This window comes from Labrus bergylta, chromosome 10, assembly GCF_963930695.1.
Source record: "Labrus bergylta chromosome 10, fLabBer1.1, whole genome shotgun sequence".
Lineage (NCBI taxonomy): Eukaryota > Metazoa > Chordata > Actinopteri > Labriformes > Labridae > Labrus > Labrus bergylta.
The window spans coordinates 15,087,671-15,108,424 of NC_089204.1; the positions used below are offsets into that span (position 1 = coordinate 15,087,671).

Sequence of the window (20,754 nt, forward strand, 5' to 3'; positions counted from 1 at the left end):
ATTTCTCTCAACTACGTTATGACTAAATGTCTAATTATTATTATTTTCTTTGGTGGTCGGGGGGGGGGGGGGGGGGGGGGGGGGTACTCATTTGCATTTGAAGGCGGACAGTTTTGGCTGCCTGTCTAACCATTATCTTAACAATGATATAGGCCCAATTACAACAACCCTCTGAAATATGTGCCTAAAAAGCAAAAGTTTGTGATTTTTTTTAACTGTCATTATTTTCTTGTGCAGGAGATGATCACGGTCCTTGAGGCGAGGAAAAACAGCTCTTAAAACTGCCCGTCTATCCCCCTCTAATCAACACTTATACTATAAATACATGTCCTTGTGTTGAGTATGTTCTAATTTATACATATGAGGAGGATAAAGAGTGTTCAGTTTCAAAAGGGAAACAGAATGTGCTTTGTTAGATCATTTATACTATGTAACATTATCATAACATAATGTATGTTGTTATGTACTGTGGTTAAAATGATCTCCAACTCAAACCTTTTTAGTAATAGTGGCCAGGAGACAGGGTCTATTGAGGCTACTTTGACTTTAAGTTTTTTATTGTTGCTTTTATAAAAGCACATTTCTGAAAGTTGAGCTTTTAAAAGATTACTTTTATACTTGTTATTGTTTCTCTTATTTAGGCCTAAATGCAAATGTCTAAATGCCTCCATTGCCCTTGTGTATAAACTTAATATGACTGGGGTCTTCCCTCTGATGTCACAACCACATATAATTTTGTGTGGAGATGATTTTTAACTTTGTTTCATCTTATTGCTTAACAACAAAAACATACCAATGATGCATAAAATGTATAAAAATTTAGAACCAAAACAAAAAAGAGACAATTTTAATTTAAAAAAAAGGGAAGAATATACAAATAAAATAATACAATTTTCTTACATATTATAAACCTCTTCTAGTAAAACTGTGTGTTTTCAGTGAGTCATTACCAATATTTACAGTCTATGGTCATTACAGAATCTCACCACCTGGTCTTTACTATGTCGCCCTCTAGTGGTTTATTTGTGTCTGTACATACACAGAGACCTTCAGCGGCATTTTAACAGGGGTATAGTTAAATTTAAATATCCTTAATATCCTGCTCTATGTCCCTTTGGTGTGAGGGAGTTTTTTTGGTGTAATGAGATGGAAAAACCGCAAGTTTAATCTGATATTTGTTAGAGGCATTAAGAAAGTTGTTCGTCTCCGGCTGCCATGTGATCTCTTAGCCGAACCCAGGCAGAATGTCAACCGTGATATGTAACCCGTTCCCCGGTAAGAGACACCCCCCTTCCACGGTGTCGTCCAACTGAGCTACAACACGTCGACTTTCTTGTGCAGCTGGGGTTCCCCCTTCTCTTAAAGTTGGTCAGACTGTCTCCAGCTGGAGTTTTCTACTGAAAAAGTGAGACTCGGCGGGGGGCAACATGCGCTCCTTAGCGGGACTGGCTGCCATTATGGTGGCGGCAACTGTCTACCTCTACCTGCTGTCGACTCATCTTCCCCCGGGACCCAAGCACGACGAGCCGGGCGCCGAGGGGGAGGACGGGGGAGTCCAGGAGTACAGGTACGGGCAATGGGACAGGGCAATGCAACTTTAAACACCGAGTAGAAACTTCCATGTGGAAAAGTGCATTAGAAAACCACAGTTGTTGTTGTTGTTTTTTTTTTTACAACGAATAAAGAAATCCTGAACATTAGATTAATTCCTACATTAATCCAGGAGATGAGTGAATACACAGTGAGAGCAAACTAAGCTCTCACAAATCAATTAAAGTAGCTCAAGGTTGGCTAGAAATTAGATTTACAGGGGGCATAGATGATAGCATAATCAATAAACTGGGATATAAATGGTCAAAGTAGGTTGAAGTAGATTTCACTTTATTATCAAGTCTTTGATGCAGAAAGCAGTGGGGGAAGAAGAGCTTATAAAACAAAGAAGCCTATTGCTTCAGCCTACTTCTCATTAAGAGATACTTGATTGACTTCTACATTTTAAACTGTAGTTTTTACTTAAAACATAATTCATAACACATTAATAACAAAAGTCTCTTGAGGTTATGCCCAAAATTATATAAACTCCATTAAAGTGATACAAATGTATACTATTAATATAATCCAATGGTAAATGATATGTTTTTGATGGGGTTTATCTGCATGGTGGATATTCCCAAATGGCTGTAACAATTGCACTCAGCCAAAATAGTGAAACTTTCCCCCAAGTCTCTTGTGTTCCCCTTATCTCTATTCCCTTGCATGTCCTAAATGATGGGTTTCCAATCTGTTTGGCTTGTGAAACCACTTCAATAAATGAATGCATTAATAAATAAATGAATGTCTGTGTATGACACAAATACATGAGCTATTCTCCCTCCCTGGTTTCATTTGGAACATCCTTAATCCCTAAAAGAAACAAAATAAGAGGACAGTCGAAAAAGGTCAGAATATATGGGAAGAAGATACTGAGTGGTTGTGATCCCTCTTATTAACCTCCTGATCCCATCCCTCAAGAATGGCAGCCAAAGGTCATGTGACCCTTCAATATTTACCTTTCTTTTTCCATGTTAATGCCGGAGTATGTTTTCTACAGAGAGAGTATATGAAAGGGATAGAATGAAGACATGAATAATACCAGTCTGCTTTACAGCTTGAATGGGTAACATAACTTCTAAAAATGAGTGTGTGCACGTCCAAGTGTGTTCTTGTGTGAGTCTGTGTGAGTTTGTGTGAGTCTGTGAGTCGCGTAAGTGGTATGTTGCAATGTGCCAGACGGCCATGTGTAAGGATGTCCAGGGATGATAGAATAACGCCGACCAAGACGCTCTGAGGCCAAGAGCAGTGTGTGTGTGTGTGTGTGTGTGTGTGTGTGTGTGTGTGTGTGTGTGTGTGTGTGTGTGTGTGTGTGTGTGTGTGTGTGTGTGTTTGCACCCACTAAACTGATATTACTCATATCATAGTGTTACTTATCAAGTCTTTTGCACATGGGCTGAGGTAAAAAAGTTTTGCCTTTAGATTAAACTTTTTTTACAAAACTCATGCAGTCCAACTATCAAAAGCTACAGATTCTATTTTAAAAAGCTAATAAAAACTGCACTCCATCCCTTTGGGACACATTTAAAAATACACATAAAAAATTGGATTTGAAGTGTCTAAAAAATGGAAATTCTTGTTTTTTGTTTGTTTTGGATTTAAAAAAACAAAACAAAGAAAACTGAGAATCAAAAAAGACCAAGTACTTTGAGTTTTCTGTTGTATCTTTCATCACTAGAATACACTGATTTACACAATTCTAAAAGCATCATATTGGCTTAATTATCCGTTAGTTCAGATGGGAGCCTCATTACAAACACAGTAATGCCACGATCACAATGCTAAAAACGTGTAACTCCTTGCACAACATTCTTTCATGTTTTGTTGTAGCTGAAAAGTCCAGGGATGAACCTTTTCCAGTCTCCCTTCTGTGGTAAACACTCTTTAAAAACAACTGCTAGTATGAACTAAAAGCATTAAAGACACAGTGTGGGATTTCTGTCAGCACAAACACAAACAATAGATTTATTTAATGACATCATGGATTAGCATTGGATGATAAGAGTTGTCTTCATTCCTAAACAGCCACCATTTTTGATGTAAAATCTCTCATCTTCTCAGACAAGGTTAATAAATGTGACTTTTTGTCAAAGTTATTCATATTACATCATCAATCTAAGTCTGTTGTTCCCAACTGGTCTGGCCTCAGGACCCACCACCGACTCCTTAATGAAGAATCACGACCCAAACCTCTTGTATCTTTCAACCAATGACATTTATTTTATAAAAAATTGTGCACTTTTGGCCTCAGACGGGAAAAACTTGTGACGGAACAAAAAATATACCTCGTAGACTTTTTGACACCACAAAATTTGCGACCCACTGAAAACAGCTCTGCAACCCGATGTTGGTTCCCGCCCCACCAGTTGAGAATCATTGATCTAAATGACATACCACCAGGTAACTTTCACAAACATTTACAGTAAGCAAAACTCCCTCCTCACTCTCTGATGTATCATCTAATGGCCCTGTAGGAAACAGGTGAGGCCGAGATAGTCTCTGCTAACGTAAAGAACATTCTGAATTGGTCTGTGTAAACATCATCAATATTAGAGACAGAGTAAGTACACAAATCACCAAAATAGATAACCTATGTCTACTCGCTTAAAGAGTAGGAAATGTTACACATAATTCATTTAGGTTATTTTGAAAACATGTTAATATTATTTAATGTCACCGAGTAGACCCAAAATGCCCCTAAATAATGAAATATCTGCAAGTAATTTCAGGCTTCTTTCAGAGCTAAAATGATTATTTTGTTGTCAGACAAATAACCAGTTAATCCTTTAAGCACTTTATCAATACTCCAGCATTTTAAATGTGAGGATTTGCTGCTTTTCTCAGTTTGATATCATATATGTAAATCAAATATGTTTTGGACAGCTGGTTGGACATCTCAAACAGTGAGGATGGAAAATGTTCATTTGCTGTGCGTTACGATTTCACAGTTTTCAAGTTGCTAAAAGAGTTTTCTCAACAGTTAACCTGATACCACACAGCCCCATGGCAGTTCTATTAGTTGCTATTAAGTGACTTCATAGATGAAACCCCCTTCTCCTTGGGGTTTTTTTCCCTTTATATAAACACTGTTGTGTGTGTGAGTGTGTGTGTCTTTGTGTGAGTGTGCGTTTGTGTGTGTGTGTGTGTGCTTGCGTGTGTGCGTACGTGCATGTGTGTGTGTGTGTGTGTGTGTGTGTGTGTGTGCAGGGTGTTTCTCTTGGGGTTATGTGTAAGCAAAATTAAAATTGCCACGATGACACATTTCCCTCCGTAAATACTGTACATACATTCATGCTAGTACATATCCTAGCACTTAAAGCATCATCAACCTGCTGACCAATGGATGAACAGAATGTATGTCCACTGGCCAATAGGAAGAAGCAATACTGAACGTCCAGCAGGTGGTTATGAAAGTCAGCATCTTGAGTTTCTGGGGGGGTGTGTGTGTGTGTGTGTGTGTGTGTGTGTGTGTGTGTGTGTGTGTGTGTGTGTGTGTGTGTGTGTGTGTGTGTGTGTGTGTGTGTGTGTGTGTGTGTGTTTGTTTGGAACCGTCTTCCTACCCTCTGCTCAAGTCTGCAGGCAGTGACGCTATTTCTGTCTCTGTATCAAATGTATCACGTTACCGTCCCACTGACAAACACACATACACACACTGGCACATCAACACACAGAAACACACAATGTTGCTGCAATGTTGTCGTTTTTTTTATGAAATCTATTTGTTTCATGCAAATTAAAAATAATAAATGTTTCTCTTACAACTTAAGATGCTTAGATGAGTTTCATCTGCCTCACTCATTTAAAAAAGGTGAATGGATTAAGTTCATGTTGCTCCATAATTTATAGAGAATCAATTTGAAAATGCCTGGATAATTCACTTCCCTGTTTTTTATAATTAGTTACACTCTGTTCAATATGTTGCATAACTTGTTGGGCTCTTTCTGGCACAACATTAAACTGGTTTATTCTTATTTGACTCATCAACATCATAATGTGTCTTACCATGTAGGTTGAAGTTCCCTTCTGACCTGGATGAGCTGCGAGAGCTCGCTGAGATGCTCAAATTTTACAAAAGAGAGCATCATGGCTACGTGCTGCTGCTGTTCTGCAGTGCCTACCTCTACAAACAGTCCTTCGCCATCCCTGGCTCCTCCTTCCTGGTGAGACATTATGAATCAATCCAGCACATTTTTATTTTGTACCAAATCTCAACAAAGATGTCTTCATGACCCTCATGAGTCAAATACCCAATGTGTGATGGATGCTAAGATGATGCCATCTAGGGCAGCCAGGTAGCATTAGATAAAGTGTCTCTGAGGTGTTTTGAGCAAAGCACAGTAACCTCAGCAAATCACTGAAACTAACTTCAAAGCTTGATCCAAAGGCAACTTGACTGGTTGAAGATCTTACTGAAACTAATTACTGAAACTAACAAACTACTGGTCACTCAATTCTTTATGTCTTTAAAGCAGGCTAGCTTCATTCATATTGATTGTCATCAGCAAAAAAAGGACGTTTTAAAATAGTATTATACATACATTACTTTCCAATTAGAGGAGGAAATGTTTTTTCATAGCAAGATGGTAGCGCATAGCTGCAGCAGCTCTGAACTCACAGCGAATCTTAGATTTAGTTCAATCTTCTTATTTAGTCTGTGACGCTATCGCAGAGAGAGACTCACCAAACATGCATTTCTTTAACACCTATGATGAAATTAAGGTGTTTTATGTCTAAAGTATCCATATATGAGGTAAATAGAATCGGTCCAAGGACAGAAACTTGTGGAACTCCGAAACTAACTTTGGCAATCATAGAAGAAGTTAATGGCCTGATTAACTTTTAACATCAAAGCTCTGTGAACAAATCCTTCTTCCATTGTTCGATCATCCCTCCTTCAGAACATGTTGGCTGGTGCAACATTTGGCCCTTGGGAGGGTTTGGTGTTGGCCTGCATGCTCAGCACTTCAGGCTCCACACTCTGCTTCCTGCTCTCCTCGGCTTTTGGGAAGCAGCACGTGGTTCAAGTCTTCCCTGAGAAGGTGGCCCTGCTGCAGAGGAAGGTACGGTAGACATCTCTTTTGGGTAAATATGACTGATATTGTACACCAGTGCCAGCAGAGCGGCAGGCTGTGGCTTTTAGCTTTATAGAACTTAAGCATAATTCTTCAAAGCCACTTAAAAATGTCATCTTTCTTTAGCCCTTTCTTTTCTGTTATTAACTAACTTAACATCTGAGCCTTTTATCTCTTTCTCTTGAAAAATCTTACCTCTTGATGTTTATGACTTCTGACAATCAATTAAGAATGACTTTCAGAAACAACAACAAACAAAAAAATGAAACCAACAAGCAATTATCGCTATTAAAACCAAATCTTCCCTCAGTTTTTAAAGCAGTGTAAGTACTGTAGCTTCATGCTGTCGTGTCAGCATCTCTATATTTGCATGAACAAAAAACAAACTTGTTAGGATTTTTTTCTGCTTTTGTCTTCCTTCCACGTTTGCCCTTTTGTTATCGTCCCTCTTTCCTCCCCCTGTCAGGTAGAGGAAAATCGTAGCAGTTTGTTCTTCTTCCTGCTTTTCCTTCGTTTCTTCCCCATGACACCTAACTGGTTCCTTAACATCACTTGTCCTGTCCTCAACATCCCCATGCCTATTTTCTTCTTCTCTGTGTTGATAGGTGAGACAACACACACACCCATTTAAAACACACACACACACACACACACACACACACACACACACACACATACAACACTATCAGCCAAAGAGCCTGATAACTTAGCTGTTTAACTTCTCTCTTCAGGTTTGATCCCCTACAACTTCATCTGTGTCCGTACGGGCTCCATGCTCTCTGAGATCTCCTCTCTGGATGATATCTTCTCCTGGGGGACACTGGCCCAGCTCCTGGCCATCGCCCTCATGGCTCTCCTACCCGGAGCGCTGATCAAACACTTCAGCAAAGCTCACCTCAAGGTGGACGGCATTGACAGTAATGGACCCATGCAGGCTGATGTCAAGCGGGACCGGAAAAGACAATGATTGTGGCATGATAGAGGAGTCATGTGGTTTGGGCTCGTCCAATGGTAGACATGTGGCCATTTGTCCCCTAGAGCCTCTTGAGGGATGAAGTATAAGTGTGATCTGTTCTGAACGTTTGTAAGTGTGTTAAGGCAACTTGACACCAACCTTAGAGAGTCTATGTTTCCCACTTCGAACGTTATCACACAGGTACAGAGTTTCAGGGAGATCTTCTGAGAGGGCCCTAAAGACCCTTGGATTTACAATGAAATAAGGTCTTAACATTTGAAGCTGAATGGATTCTCTACAAAATGCTCGGTAGTTGAAATTCTGAAGGCAATACTGTAATAATAAATGGTGTTAAATCACCTTGGTCGTCTTGAAATGACACTTTAGAGGTGCTAGCACTGAGAAAGGACCCTTAAACACGAGTATTCTGTTAATTTATTTTTTGATCTTCAAGCCTAATTGTAACTTTCAAACAGTCATTTCCATATTGGGGAAATGTAATACTGTTTTTACAGACATGATCGCTGTGATCTCAGTGAATCAGTCAGCGTACTGCTGCCATACAGTCAGTTTCCATCCCAGGGCTCGCCACAGGCTGAAAGTTGACAGCGTTTAATTGTGCACTTTGATGATCTGCGTTTCAACATAACGTCAGTTGTAAATCTGACCCTCTTTCCAGTGTGCTGCCACTTTGTCAAGTTATCACCAGAGCTTTGAAAGCAATTTTGTCCCACTAGACCCCCCGCTGTGAAGAAACCAGTGGTGGCTCAAACACACTAGATGTCCTCCATGTTCTTGGTTGATTTTAGTCTGCTGCGGTTTCAAGAGAACAGACAACTAACCACAAAGACAATCATGTTTCAATCTGTATTAATGTTTACTCACTAACTCTGTTTGCTGCCAATACTTTTTCAGGATCGACATGGAGTTTTTTTAAGCACATTGTTACTCTTTAAAGTTTTGAGTGTGAATCCGTCTTTTCCTAAAGCACTTGAACATGTGTCTTAATGTAGCGGAGGCTGCGTCACAGAGGGGTTTACTGCAGCTCTGTGAAGATCTTCTAATGATGGGCTCAACAAAGAGAGAGATAGAGCACACTGTTGTAACAGACTTTTAGAGATACTTAAACTGTGATTAAAGGCAGGGTTGGTCATTTTCGAAAACTCGCATGATTTTGAAAGTAGCATTCCCTCAGTGCTCCGTCTAGTACACCCACCCCTCCCCTCTGTGCTCCCTCAAAAGCCACGCCCCTCACTTACATGCATGAGCGGCGTTGCTCCAGAAGAGCGGGATGTAAACGCTAAACTTTACTACAATACATGTCAAGAAAAAAGGCTATTGACTACTCACAATGGCCAAAGACAAACTCACAGTGTAAACTCCGTCATCGTTAACGCGCTTTGAGCGAGGGCTAGTGCAGATTGGCACCTCGTGGCAGACATTGGTCAAAGTTTTCACATGCTAACAACGCCTACAAATGACGGATTTTCCTCATTCCTTTTTCAGAGTATGAGTTATTAATGTCTGTCAAGACCTAAAGAGAATTTCAACCAAAATCTTATATGAATCTGGAGAAAATTACCAACTCTGCCTTCAAGTTACTCTGCAATTGAAATCTTTTATTTTGATACAATCATGAGAAGATGGCGTCTTTTACTCTTGTTATTACGAGGCCTTTTACTGGGAGTGCTGTTGCACTGTGTCTTTTGCTTTCAGTTAAACTGAGTCATTGTTGAAGTTAACTTGTTTGGAGTTTAACATTTTTTTAAGTGAGTGTTTAGCAGAACAGATATTTTTTATATAGAGAGACGAGTTTTAAACTGTACCTCCTGATTTAAAAAAAAATAACACGAGTTCGCTCCACATTCAGGATGGTTGTCGATTGACGAAACAAAGGTTTTTATAGACACTTTTATTATGTAGAGTTTAAAGGCTCATCATCATTTTAAGATGATCTGTTTGTTGTATTTAGGACTTTCAATCCTTTATTATTATAGCTGAACAGTACAGTTGAGGATTCTCACAGTCACAGAGTGGAGTCACGTTTTATGTGTGAGTGTAGCAGCTCTTGACACAAACAGTGAAAACAATGATACGGAGGGTCATGAAGGTCGGACAGCAACGTGCAAAAGGCTGCACAGGAAGTCTTAATAAAACAATGAGGGGCTTTGTTTAAGTGACAGGAAGATTTTATTTTTTTTACCAGATGCAAAAAAAATACTAAGTAAAAAGATAAAAATACTCCTGTCATGGTGTTATCCATTATGTTGTGAACAATGTTTGCTTTTCTGTCAAATTTGTATAACTGGGATAAATTTATGATTTCTGCTGACCTTTGCTTTTACCGGATTATTTTTTTATGATTGAATTACACATGTGTAGGATGCAAACAGTAGTTTATTTGTGCCTTTGTCATGGTCACACAGTCATTGACCCTGATTGATTTACAGCAACAAGACGTCCAAAGTAACACTGAACGTGTGAAACAACAGCACACAGTAACTCATATTCAAATCCCTCTTGTTCTCTCTCAGCGCTTTACAACACTTAAAAACACACACCACACGAAGAACTCAAAGACACTTTTCTTCATGCACACACACACACACACACACCTTCACATTGGCACAGGCAGGCACTAATCTCATTAAAACAACTCTGTCAATTTAACAACCTGACGTGAATCACATGAACTAAACGTGGCGTTAGTTGTTGGAAGACAGACAAATTTGCACATGTAAAATTAGTGACAGGCTTGTGATAAAGAAAATTCTTTTTTTTTTTTTTAATCGAATCCTTTAGGGCTCAAATGATGGTGAAGAACTTCTTTGAGTGTTATGGAAATAAAGCCAGTAACATTTGTCACATTTCACACAGGCCTGCTTACACACATTAAACTTAATAGTTACAAAAACAATAAAAAGCAGCAATTTAACAGGCAAACAATATGTGTAGTGTAGTGAGTGCTGCCAGTCGCTCAGTGTGAGCTGAACAATCTGTAAACATATTGGTTAGACCTACAGCCTTCATAAGCTTTATCCTTATACGTCAGTTCTGAGTTCAGGAAAGTATTGGCAGAGCTTAGGACAGTAATCATGACTTTATCAGTGTTACCTAGTAGCACAAATGTAACATCAGCTTTTCAGCAGACAGGTGTTTGACATAAAGGATTCTTGTGCTGTTTTATGTTCTGAAGGTTCAAACAAGCTTAATTCAACAAGTGTCTTTTGAATTGGTCACCCAAAAAAATGCTAGAATTAAGAATCTGGTGTACAAAAAATGTATTAGTGCTTCCTAAACAAGAAAAACTTGAAGTTTAGGTGTAGCTATGACTACGCTTTTTTAATCAAACTTCTGCCAGATTTGGCGGTAAAGGCTTCTCTGCTTGCTGAATAAAGCCAATTAGTGACTTGGGAAAAAAAAAATCAGGCTTAAGCCAAGAGTTCCAGGATTACAGCAGCAAAACAATAACACGATGCAAAGCTAACAAATATCTTCCGCAGCATCATCAGAAGACAGAAATCCAGTGTGTTGCCTGTGAAGAATGTTATTATTCTCTCAGTGCAAACGGTTCAGTGCTGAGTAGAAGTCTCATCTGCTTTGAGTCATGCAAGTTTTTTCATCATGGCCCAGAGTGGTTACAAAAATACACCGTGCAAAAATATCCAATGCTGAAATATCGGGCGGATTCAAGATGATCTTGGCTTTCAGTGAGCAGCTCTCAAGGCTTATGGATACATTTTAGCGCAATGTCACACAAAATAAAACAATATTTGGCGACTACAGGCTGATGAATGGCAACTTAATTGTCCTTCACACATTGAAGATGTGTATCCTCATTAAGGAGTTGACTGGCTAACAGGTATCCAGAAAAGAGGAAGTTTAAAATCATACAGCTGATATAAAAGCAAGCTCAGTTCTGAGCAGTGAGACCATGTTTGATTAAAGAGTAAACAGAAGTGAAGATTTAGTCCAGAGTCAGGAGAGGGGAGAGCTTCTTTCTTCTTCATCTCCACTTATTCTTTCTCAACTGTCTCAACAACCGCTTTGACAAGGAAGCAGCTTCTACGAATACACCACTGAATATCAACCTGAAAACCACTGATTCAACCAGGACAGACTACTTTTATCAGGCTAGTTATGACTCACTTAGCCATGACCTAACCAGTATCTGGTGGTCGTTGAAGAAACTGCACCATAAGGCACTTCTGCTTTGGTTTTGACACTGGGTCATGGTGGTTGCAGCTTTGTACCTCCATCTCAATTCCTCTTAAATGTCATTGGACCTCCCCTCCCCTTTCTCCTCCCTATGTGAAGATGTACAGCGCAGTGGGATCATCCCTGAAACTGCCCTGACCTCCTATGTGGGCAATGACTCTTCCCTGTTGAAGTCGAACACAATACAGTTTGGCGTCGGTTCGCCCAGCGCACAAGCCCCGCTCTGTCAGCCAGTCCACCAAGTCACTTCCCCGAAACACGCTTTCCGAGCAGGACTGGGGATGCTGCTGGAGATGGGTTGAGCTTGAAGCTAGACCATGCTGGTGTGGGTGGGGATTAGCCGGGACCTGAGCTTTGTGGTCACTGTCAGGATCAAGCTTGGATCCAGATGAAAGGGAATACTGGCTGCAGGATTCAGCTGGAACTTGATTTTGGTGCAGATTCTGCGGCTCGAGGTTTAGTTTCTCCTGAGGATCCTGATGCGGGTCAAAGTGCTGGGGCTGATTTGATGGGGAATGTCTCAAAGCCTCCTCCTCCTCCTCCTCCTCCTCCTCCTCCTCCTCCAGTCCTCCTCCAAACCTGTTATTATCAGAGGAAGGATTCACCTGTGGAAGCGCTCACACTCTCCCCTGAGCCACTAGGGGATGATAAAGGAAAAAAGAGGGAAAGGACGGGCAAAGGGAAGCATCGTGGAGGAAGGAGAGGACGAGGAATTCAAAAGGAGAAAGAGGAAAGAAAGAGTGTAAAAGAAAAGGAAAGCATTAAAGAATCCTAAAAAAAGACTCAAAGTTAGTAAGGTTTTAGGAGACATTTGTTGTAGAGTTAGGTAGTACAGTGGCTACATTTTATGTCCAACACCAGTAACATCATTTTGGCTCAATCTGCTAACTGTTAAAAAGTGGACAAGTGGAAAATTAACTCTTTAGGTTAGCTTATTTTCTTTTTTTCTCCTACTGGTTCATGACTTTTACTACATCCTGCATAACACTGACCAGGTTCAAATTTAGGTCAAACACTTATAATCCTAATCCTCATCATGTTCGACAAACAATGACGAAACATACAGCTAAACATATAGAAAACCTTTAAATGGCTCAAAATGAATTTATTTGAAGAAAAATAATCACTTTTGGAGAACATCGGTTATTGCAGCAGAACGGTTAATCAGAGATAAATGCAAAGAGGATGTAGAGGAAATTATAGGAAAGTCTGAGGGGAAATACCAACCATTATAAAGACAAAACAAAGTACAAATGTACATTGTTATTTGCCTTCCACAGGCTTACATGATGTGTATTCCCCTCCCCCCCCATATAGAAAATTAAAACAAGCTGTAAATATGGAGGGAATCTGAACATATGAACATGTTCCTTTCAGAGAGAGGACGAAACATGCTGTATGACACATGTAAATGCTCACACACAGAGTAGTACTTGTACCTGCGAGTGTGCACAATGTCTTGTACACATTGATCTTTGTGGTAGCGGACAAACTGGGTACAGGTGAGTCTGACCTCCTCTGGTACACTTGAAGGACTTAAATCATCGACGTCCCTGCCCTGCCACAGGCCCAAAAACCTGAAACAGGACCCCCCCCCCAAGCATAAAGACAATTCTTGTTCTGTCGATCCAGAAACCTTAATGTACAGACAAGTCAGACAATGCACCAACTGTCAACAACTCTCACCTCTTTTTAAAGGGCAGCAGGATAAGGTGTCTGTCCAGACCAAAGATGCCAAATGACAGGAAACCCTGCGCCCATAAAAACATTATTCATTACATCCTGTTGTAGTTACTGCTGAACACAAGTTTTGTTTTATACACGTGTGCATGAGGTTACCTGTCCATAATTGGCCACAGCACAGAAGAACTGGAGTTCAAGGTAAAGTCTTCCAGGATCTTTGTTGAACAGCCACCATAGACAGCTGGACAGGTTCTACAAACACGACGACACAGCAGTGACCAATCAGACATCAGGACAATTGTCATAATAAAGCTATGAGTGTGCTATTATTTTTGTCATGGGCAAAAATCTAGGTGATAATAACAATGATGTGTATTATCAGCAGTTTCACCACGTTGTTCTCATGGAGTCTGTTGTTATTGACAGAGACGCACAGCCCCACCAAACTGTGGAAAGTGCCTGTGACACTTTCCTTTCATCAGGCTCATCAGCATCTCGTCTGTGAAGAGTGTCAATGTGTGCCTTCTCCTTTTTCCCCCTCCTGCTAATTTGCTGATCACATTCAGACTTGCACAGAGACATACAGAAAAACACACGGGCACACTTAACGAGCATTCAACTCTCACCGCCAGCAGACTGACACTGAGGAGCAGACAGAGCAGAACGTGTCTGACTGTCTGTTTATCGTCAGTGGGTTGAAGCCCGGGTGGCGGCAGGTCCAGCGGCTGCTCAGAGGTGGTAGAGCCCAGTGTCTGCCCGTCTAACAGCGCCCCACTGTGGCCTTGAAATAAAAACACAACGTTGATCAACTCCACTCTGATTGACGTTAAATCAATGATATATTCATTCTGTTTTAAATCACTGCAAAGCTTTTAACACAGTTAATATGTTTCAACTGACTTTGTTTTTCCTACTTTTAACAACACAGAAATACATACCAGTACTCACAGTGGAGACGCGCTGCCACATAAAGTATAATTGTGTAAAATAAATATAGATAATTCATATCTAAGAAGCAGGCCATTGTCAGTGCCTTGCTATAGTTTCTCCATTAGCTAGATTGATATCGATACATTACAGTTGAATAGCAGGTCACACAATAGAAATAACTCAAATTGGAAGGTATCATATTTGCGTTTGTTACCTGTGCTGTTAGGGTGCTCCCTCTGCGTGCTTGCAATCATATCCGGTAAGGACTGGAGAGGAGAGAAACCGTTGTGGTCTGGTATCACAACAGAGGGGTAAAGGTAAGCAGAAAGCGCAGCAGACAGAGGGCTGCTTAAAAATCCAAGCCCACAGTATATTACAACAGGGTTTAAGCACAGACTGGAGTCACCTGAGTTGATGCTGCAGGCAGGCGAATTTGCTGTCAGCCGTTGTTGTGGTTGTTGCGAGTCATCTGTGCCACCAGGGGGCCTCAGCTCATTATTGCCTGTTACAGCAGCTCTGCTCAGGGCCTCATAGCCTCTCTGCTCCCTGTCTCCCTGGCTGAGGCCCATCAGAGATATTGCACCGAGCCCCAGGCTGACTGCAAGCACCACTGCCGTGCTAATGATCTGTAGGGAGACACGCAAAAATGAACAGAACTTCCAGGACTACTTAATGAGGATTCTGATCGTATATGATTGCAAGGTTTTTTTTTATGTTTAATTATTATATATCTACAGATCTTCTTCATAGATTTTGATAAGAAATAAACCGATTAGAGCAGAGCAATGACAGGAGACTTTACTTTTCTTTTTAAATATAATACATAAAATAAACTTTGTGAAGAAAAAAAAAAGTGATGCAATTGAATCAAACATTTGTCTAACCTGTGCCCTGCCATAGAAAAAGGCAGAATCGATGGTCTCAGTCCTTTCCCCAAATATTAGAAGGCTTCCGACCATAAGGAAGGGAACCCTACACACACACACACACACACACACACACACAGAGTAATAATTACTCAATGTAATTATTACAACAACAAATACTTCATAAGGTTTCAGAGAATGTTCTGAGGTGTTCCCGCATGCTGACCTACCCCCAACCCAAAACCATGAATACTCCAGGTCGGAGTCTCAGCAGATCATCTCTGTCAGTCAGAGCCAGACACAGAGGGATCAAACCTGAACAACAGAACAAAGCTTATTTTCAGTCAGTAGTTGCACACACCACACAACAATTCATTTTTGAGTCAAATGTTGTCTAATTGATGGTAACTGACCCGTCCAGATGTAGGTGCTGTACAGAGAGCCATAGAGCAGCGTGAAGGTGATAATTCTGCCGATCAAATTGCCCTCTTGTTTCACTAAGACGTTCCACAGGATCATACTGACACACACCAAGAACTAGAGCAAAGATAGTACTGCAGGTTAGGAAGGCAAAGAAAACGTGAATGTGAGGTGTTACAATTCTTGAGAAAAAAATGAACTCCAAATATCATTCACACTAAACATTACTGGAGAAGCACATGCTCCTCATGACACCTCAAGCTGTTTCAAACTTTGAATCTCTTCCGCTGTGACTGGAGACTGACCTGAGCCAAGAAAAGATTCAAAGAAAAGAGGTGCGGAAGTCTGTTGAATTTTCTGCTGAGCAACATCACCACTATGGTCCACACCTGAGAGAAGAAACAAGACACTTTATCACACATTTATTTTACTCTCCTGTGTGTTCATAATAATTCAGTTTTTGGGAACAGTTATTGAGTTTACCTTCATGATAAATGGAATCACTGGGGAAATTCAAAAAGATATAAACTTACCATTGCTAACAGGCTGACAATGCTGATGTTGAAGCTGACGTTTTCAAGTTCTGTCACCAGGGGGGTCGGGTCCATCAGGGGGATTGTTAATAACCAGGCTGAGACATACATGATGGGTGCAGACAGAAACGTACTGATGACCATCCCGGATGTTACCTGTAAGAAAAGAAAAAGGACATTTTAAAACACAAGGCATGAGATAAAACAGAGGTCAAATGAAAGTGAAAAGTATTTTTGGTGCATTTCTTTAAAATATATTGTGTGCTGGAACTGACACTAAAAACTGAATGAGAATGTGGACATTATAAATGGAAAAATCACAGGCTTGGTTGTGGTTTCCATGTAGCATGTCCATGCTTTTCCTTTCTAACATTACATGTAACTGCAGGAGAGGAATGTAACCAGGCCGTGTCATGGTGTCAAACTATTGATACAGTTTGAAGAGTTTAACGTGGATTTCTGGCAAGGCATTAAAAAAATGTCACAGTTTTTGTATTTGCATGTCTGTGTGAGATTCTTTTATAGCTTACTTTTCACATGTGACCTGACCAGGGCCCAGTTGTTCAGATCACATCATCCAGTTTTGACTTTGATCTGGTTCAAACCTTCAGTAATTTTTTTTGTTACTTTAAAGCAGGATTGGGATCACATTTTATATATCACATGCAAAGGGGAGGTAGAAAAAAAAAAGAAAAAAAGAAGGGACTTGGATATATGCTGCGAACCCAGTCCTACGTCTGTTAAATCATATGAGGGGGGGTGTTATTGTTTTATGTCCCAATAACAAACAAAAAAAGCTTACTGCTAGCCCATGCATCTTTGTTTGTTCACATTGTAAGAAAGCCATTTTCAAAAATTGCTGATTAAAAGGGACAGTACCATATCAAAAGCACTCACCACTTCTAGCTCCATGTTGTAGTGGGCAGCGTAGATGGCCACACTCGGAGCAGTCGGGAAGACTCCATATAGGAAAGCAAAGTTAGACAGACTGGTGTGGTTGGCGCTCGTGCTGTTCACTCCGACATCCAGAATATCAACCATGTCTTTACAGACCAGAGGCATCACCAGGCTGGAGGCGGACACAGAATAAACCATTAAACTGCATCAAAAATAATGTTGTTTAAGTGCTTTAGTTTAAGATTCAAAACATTTTTGTACAAAACACTGATAGCTTCACCAATTATTCAATTTGTTCTATGGAATTGTCCATGCAATGAATACCATGCTTGATAACTGTTTTTTTTACAGGTTATTATGGTAAGATTCGTACATATCAGTCCAAAAATATAATACAACAGCAATGCAATGAAAACGTTTCTAGAAGCTTATAATGCTTTGATTAATCTGAGGTTTTATAACAGAGGGGTTGCTTAAATCCTTTTTTTTTTTTTTAAGCCTCCTTGGTAGTGACGGACTGTACTGCATAAAAGCGTTTTAATAAAACCCCTCTTAATCGATGTACTGTACCTTAATATAGTAAGAAAAAAAAGAATATAAAACAAGTTAGATATACTGTAGTGTAATACACAGCATATACAGTATTACAGGCCATCCCATAATTTTCTCACACATACATCATCCCACTGTGACTCACAGTTTGGCTGTGATGAGGAGAATCAGGGCCACTCCTGTGTCTCTGGTTAGTTTCTTAAGTTGGCCAACCTGCCACAGAGACAGAGATATCACTTCACAATGATGATGACACTTCAGATACTTGTGGTTCATATCGGTAGAAAATTAGACTCGTAGAATAAGTACAAAGGATTCAACATAAACAAACTTACCATAGATAGGCCGAGATAAAACAAGGCTGCGCCTCCAAAAGAGTTAGCCAGGCCATCTATGAACTCAGATAGCACAGCAGGGATCTGCTGGGCCAGGGCAAAGTGGGCTATGATGCCCACTATCACCATGAATACGACTGGGTTCTTCAGCACCTGCAGAGGAGACAGAAAGTGTGGTGGATTAAAAAAAAAATCATCACACCCAGCAGTTGATATCTTCAAGTTAGTCATAAAAATGACTGCAAACCCTTAGAATGTGAGGTTGTATTACATTCACAACAATGTGTAATTTACTTTGAAAAAGCCTGTATGTAGCTCACCTGTAGGACGACAACTCCCACAATGCCAACAGTGCTGTGATGTGAATGGCTGGCCTGCCTCCACTTCTGCACCTCACAAAGAGCAAAGCCGATGGGATTGAGGATCATGAGGGACACGGGGGCGACAAGATAGATGTACTGGAGGTACTCTGGGTATGTGCTCCGATACAAAGCATCAACTGGAAGAACAGGGCAGAGAGAAAGAGAGAGACGCATATATTTGTGTATTAAATAAAGTGTTTTTTCTTAACTGACAATTTGTATGGAAGTCTACGTCGGGATTTTGTATCAGCCTCACCTATAGGGTATCCTAAGGCAAAGTCATTGCTCTGCGTAGCAAAGATGGCATACAGACCAGCTTTGCTGTATCTGTTGTCTGGACTGGCCACCATCAGAGTCAGCACACACACCAGCACAAACACTGTCACCTACACACAGGAGGGGCGACAACGCCAGGTCTTGTTGAATTGTTATCACATGTCCACATGACATGATTTCAGAGAGTGTTCTGCACTTTCTGTTAAATATTAACAAGCACATTTGTGAAAGAGATGCAAAGACACCGACCTTGGCGACCAGCACACTCCAGAGAAATGCCCAGATCACATCTCCAAAGTCCAGCAGCACCATGTTTTTAAAGAGCAGCGCTGGAAGAGCAAACTTAGACACAAAGTTCCCCAAACCCTTCGCCTGGCTCTCTGTGATGATATCTGCCCTGTAGGCAGAATAATGTCATTTTTGAGGGTCAATCAAAGCCTCGCTGAGCATTCTCAGGTACAGATAAAACCCTCAATTCTTTTTTTTTTTTTTTTTTTTCCTCTTGGACTGTTTTTGCAGATGCCTACCTGCCAGCTATGTAGCCACACAATATGATGCCAAAGCACTCAAGCAGAGCTGGGAAGAGCTTGTCGATGGACATGTGGGGCACGGCAGCAGAGCCTCCAAGGGTATTGTGGGATATGTTTTTCCCGTGGATCAGCACGTAGTTGTTGGCAGTCTCCATGGTGATGATAAGATGAGATCAGAGTGATGAAGAGATGCTGGGGACTATCTCTGGAGCAAGGCAAGGATGGAAAACACTGAGTGACAGGTATTCAGTGAGAAGAGGTTAGGTAGAAGTGTGAAGTCATTTTATACAGAATATCAATGTCTTCCCGCTGGTGTAAACTCAATCAACACCAATGTGGATTGTGGTGATGTAAAAGAGTATGAGGGTCTGAAGTAACGGGATCAGGGACCCTGTTTACGCCTCTGAGCATGAACATACCGTCAGCTGACTTGGCACAGTGAAGTCAACCAGCTTCACTCAGGAGCTTGCTTTTATGAAAACACAAGGCAGAAAACTAAAACATATCCCGTAAAGCTCTGTTCTCCATGACAAAGCCCTTGTCATTGCCAGGTTAAGGTTAGCTAGGTGCATGCTAAAAACAGAGAACTGTTAGTTAAATGGGAGGTCAAAGTAAGCTTCAACCATCCGACACGGATTTATGAAATTATCTAATAACAAATTATGTTTTACCTCGGTTACTCCTCAAACCATCTTTAAACAGAAATGGACGAAGTTCATGTGTCTTGCAGGTCGCAAAGCCCGTGTTTTGTTTTTTTTTGTTCGCTTGTGTGAGAAGCTCTGGTCCTGCATCTGACAGCTGCGTCGACGTGGTGACGCCCTGGGAAAAAAAAAAAAAATGGCTGACAGGTGAATCAACCAATCACAGCCGAGGTACGCTTTACCCTCCTGCTCTGATTGGATATAGCGCGCTGCGTGACGCTGCATCCTATGCGCTGCATTCATGTGATAAGCGGAATGATAAAATCTCTGCGAGTGTTAATGTAATGTAATGGGACATAAAAGGAATTCCAAGGATAGTAATGAAACCTGACGAATTTGTAATTTGTATTTTATACACGTCGAGTTGAGAAGCAGGGTCGATTATATAAGCCTATAGTTAGTGAGAATTAGAAGAAGCCTCTCCCACTAATGCATCATGTTTCATGGAATAAACGGTATAACCCTAGAGCCATCTGTGACACAGTGCCGGGTGTAAGTCAGATGCACTAGCCAATAATTTCTGTCTTTTTAAGTTTTTAATTATATCAATCAAAACTGAAGTTTACCGCTGTGAGCAGGATTTTTACAGTGGAAACCCCATTGGATTCGAACCCAATGCCTCCACTCAGCCACCACAGAACCTAGCAGCAACATGTCATCGTCCTTTCTTGACCTTAAAAGCCTTTGAGACATTGCTCCTTTCCAAAAGTTTTCAGTCAACACTTGAATCATATAAATACATTATTTTTAATTTATTGTGATAGTGTTTTCATATCCCAAATATTTTTTCCACATGCTTGTGTACATATCAGTCCTGTCAATTCTTCTCTGATA

General features: G+C 40.6%; 2 protein-coding genes across 3 annotated transcripts; one reads left to right on the forward strand and one right to left on the reverse strand.

The window, feature by feature from the left end:
- The first annotated feature begins 1,046 nt into the window (after window positions 1–1,046).
- LOC109995840 (transmembrane protein 41A-B) lies at window positions 1,047–7,635 on the forward strand. Its single transcript, XM_020649707.3, has 5 exons — window positions 1,047–1,567; window positions 5,600–5,750; window positions 6,489–6,650; window positions 7,129–7,267; window positions 7,394–7,635. The coding sequence occupies exons 1-5, from the start codon at window positions 1,428–1,430 to the stop codon at window positions 7,627–7,629; spliced, it is 828 nt and encodes a 275-aa protein (XP_020505363.2). The 5' UTR covers window positions 1,047–1,427; the 3' UTR covers window positions 7,630–7,635.
- A 4,672-nt stretch (window positions 7,636–12,307) lies between these two features.
- LOC109995841 (lysosomal cholesterol signaling protein-like) lies at window positions 12,308–20,037 on the reverse strand. Of its 2 annotated transcripts, XM_065959464.1 has the most exons (20): window positions 19,891–20,037; window positions 19,217–19,424; window positions 18,939–19,086; window positions 18,670–18,799; window positions 18,372–18,550; window positions 18,052–18,204; window positions 17,862–17,929; window positions 17,165–17,336; window positions 16,268–16,423; window positions 16,040–16,123; window positions 15,728–15,851; window positions 15,545–15,629; window positions 15,333–15,420; window positions 14,855–15,074; window positions 14,663–14,740; window positions 14,145–14,299; window positions 13,675–13,770; window positions 13,522–13,586; window positions 13,275–13,412; window positions 12,308–12,472 (listed from the first exon to the last, which is right to left on the reverse strand). In XM_065959464.1, exons 2-20 carry the CDS (start codon window positions 19,372–19,374, stop codon window positions 12,424–12,426), a joined length of 2,346 nt encoding a protein of 781 aa, XP_065815536.1. In that variant the 5' UTR covers window positions 19,375–19,424; window positions 19,891–20,037; the 3' UTR covers window positions 12,308–12,423. The 2 variants fall into 2 exon arrangements, with proteins under 2 accessions (XP_065815536.1, XP_065815535.1); XM_065959463.1 differs by lacking the exon at window positions 12,308–12,472 and having other exon boundaries at window positions 13,132–13,412.
- Between the last annotated feature and the right edge of the window lie 717 nt (window positions 20,038–20,754).

Excerpts from the sequence above, each read along its gene's own strand:
- LOC109995840 (XM_020649707.3), top strand. The coding sequence starts at position 1,428 with ATGCGCTCCTTAGCGGGACTGGCTGCCATTATGGTGGCGGCAACTGTC. Across the intron at positions 1,568-5,599 it reads GGGGGAGTCCAGGAGTACAG|GTTGAAGTTCCCTTCTGACC; the intron begins GTACGGGCAATG and ends CTTACCATGTAG. Across the intron at positions 6,651-7,128 it reads TGGCCCTGCTGCAGAGGAAG|GTAGAGGAAAATCGTAGCAG; the intron begins GTACGGTAGACA and ends TCCCCCTGTCAG.
- LOC109995841 (XM_065959463.1), bottom strand. The coding sequence starts at position 19,374 with ATGGAGACTGCCAACAACTACGTGCTGATCCACGGGAAAAACATATCC. Across the intron at positions 15,630-15,727 it reads CAGCACCTACATCTGGACGG|GTTTGATCCCTCTGTGTCTG; the intron begins GTCAGTTACCAT and ends TCTGTTGTTCAG. Across the intron at positions 15,421-15,544 it reads TTCATGGTTTTGGGTTGGGG|GGTTCCCTTCCTTATGGTCG; the intron begins GTAGGTCAGCAT and ends GTGTGTGTGTAG.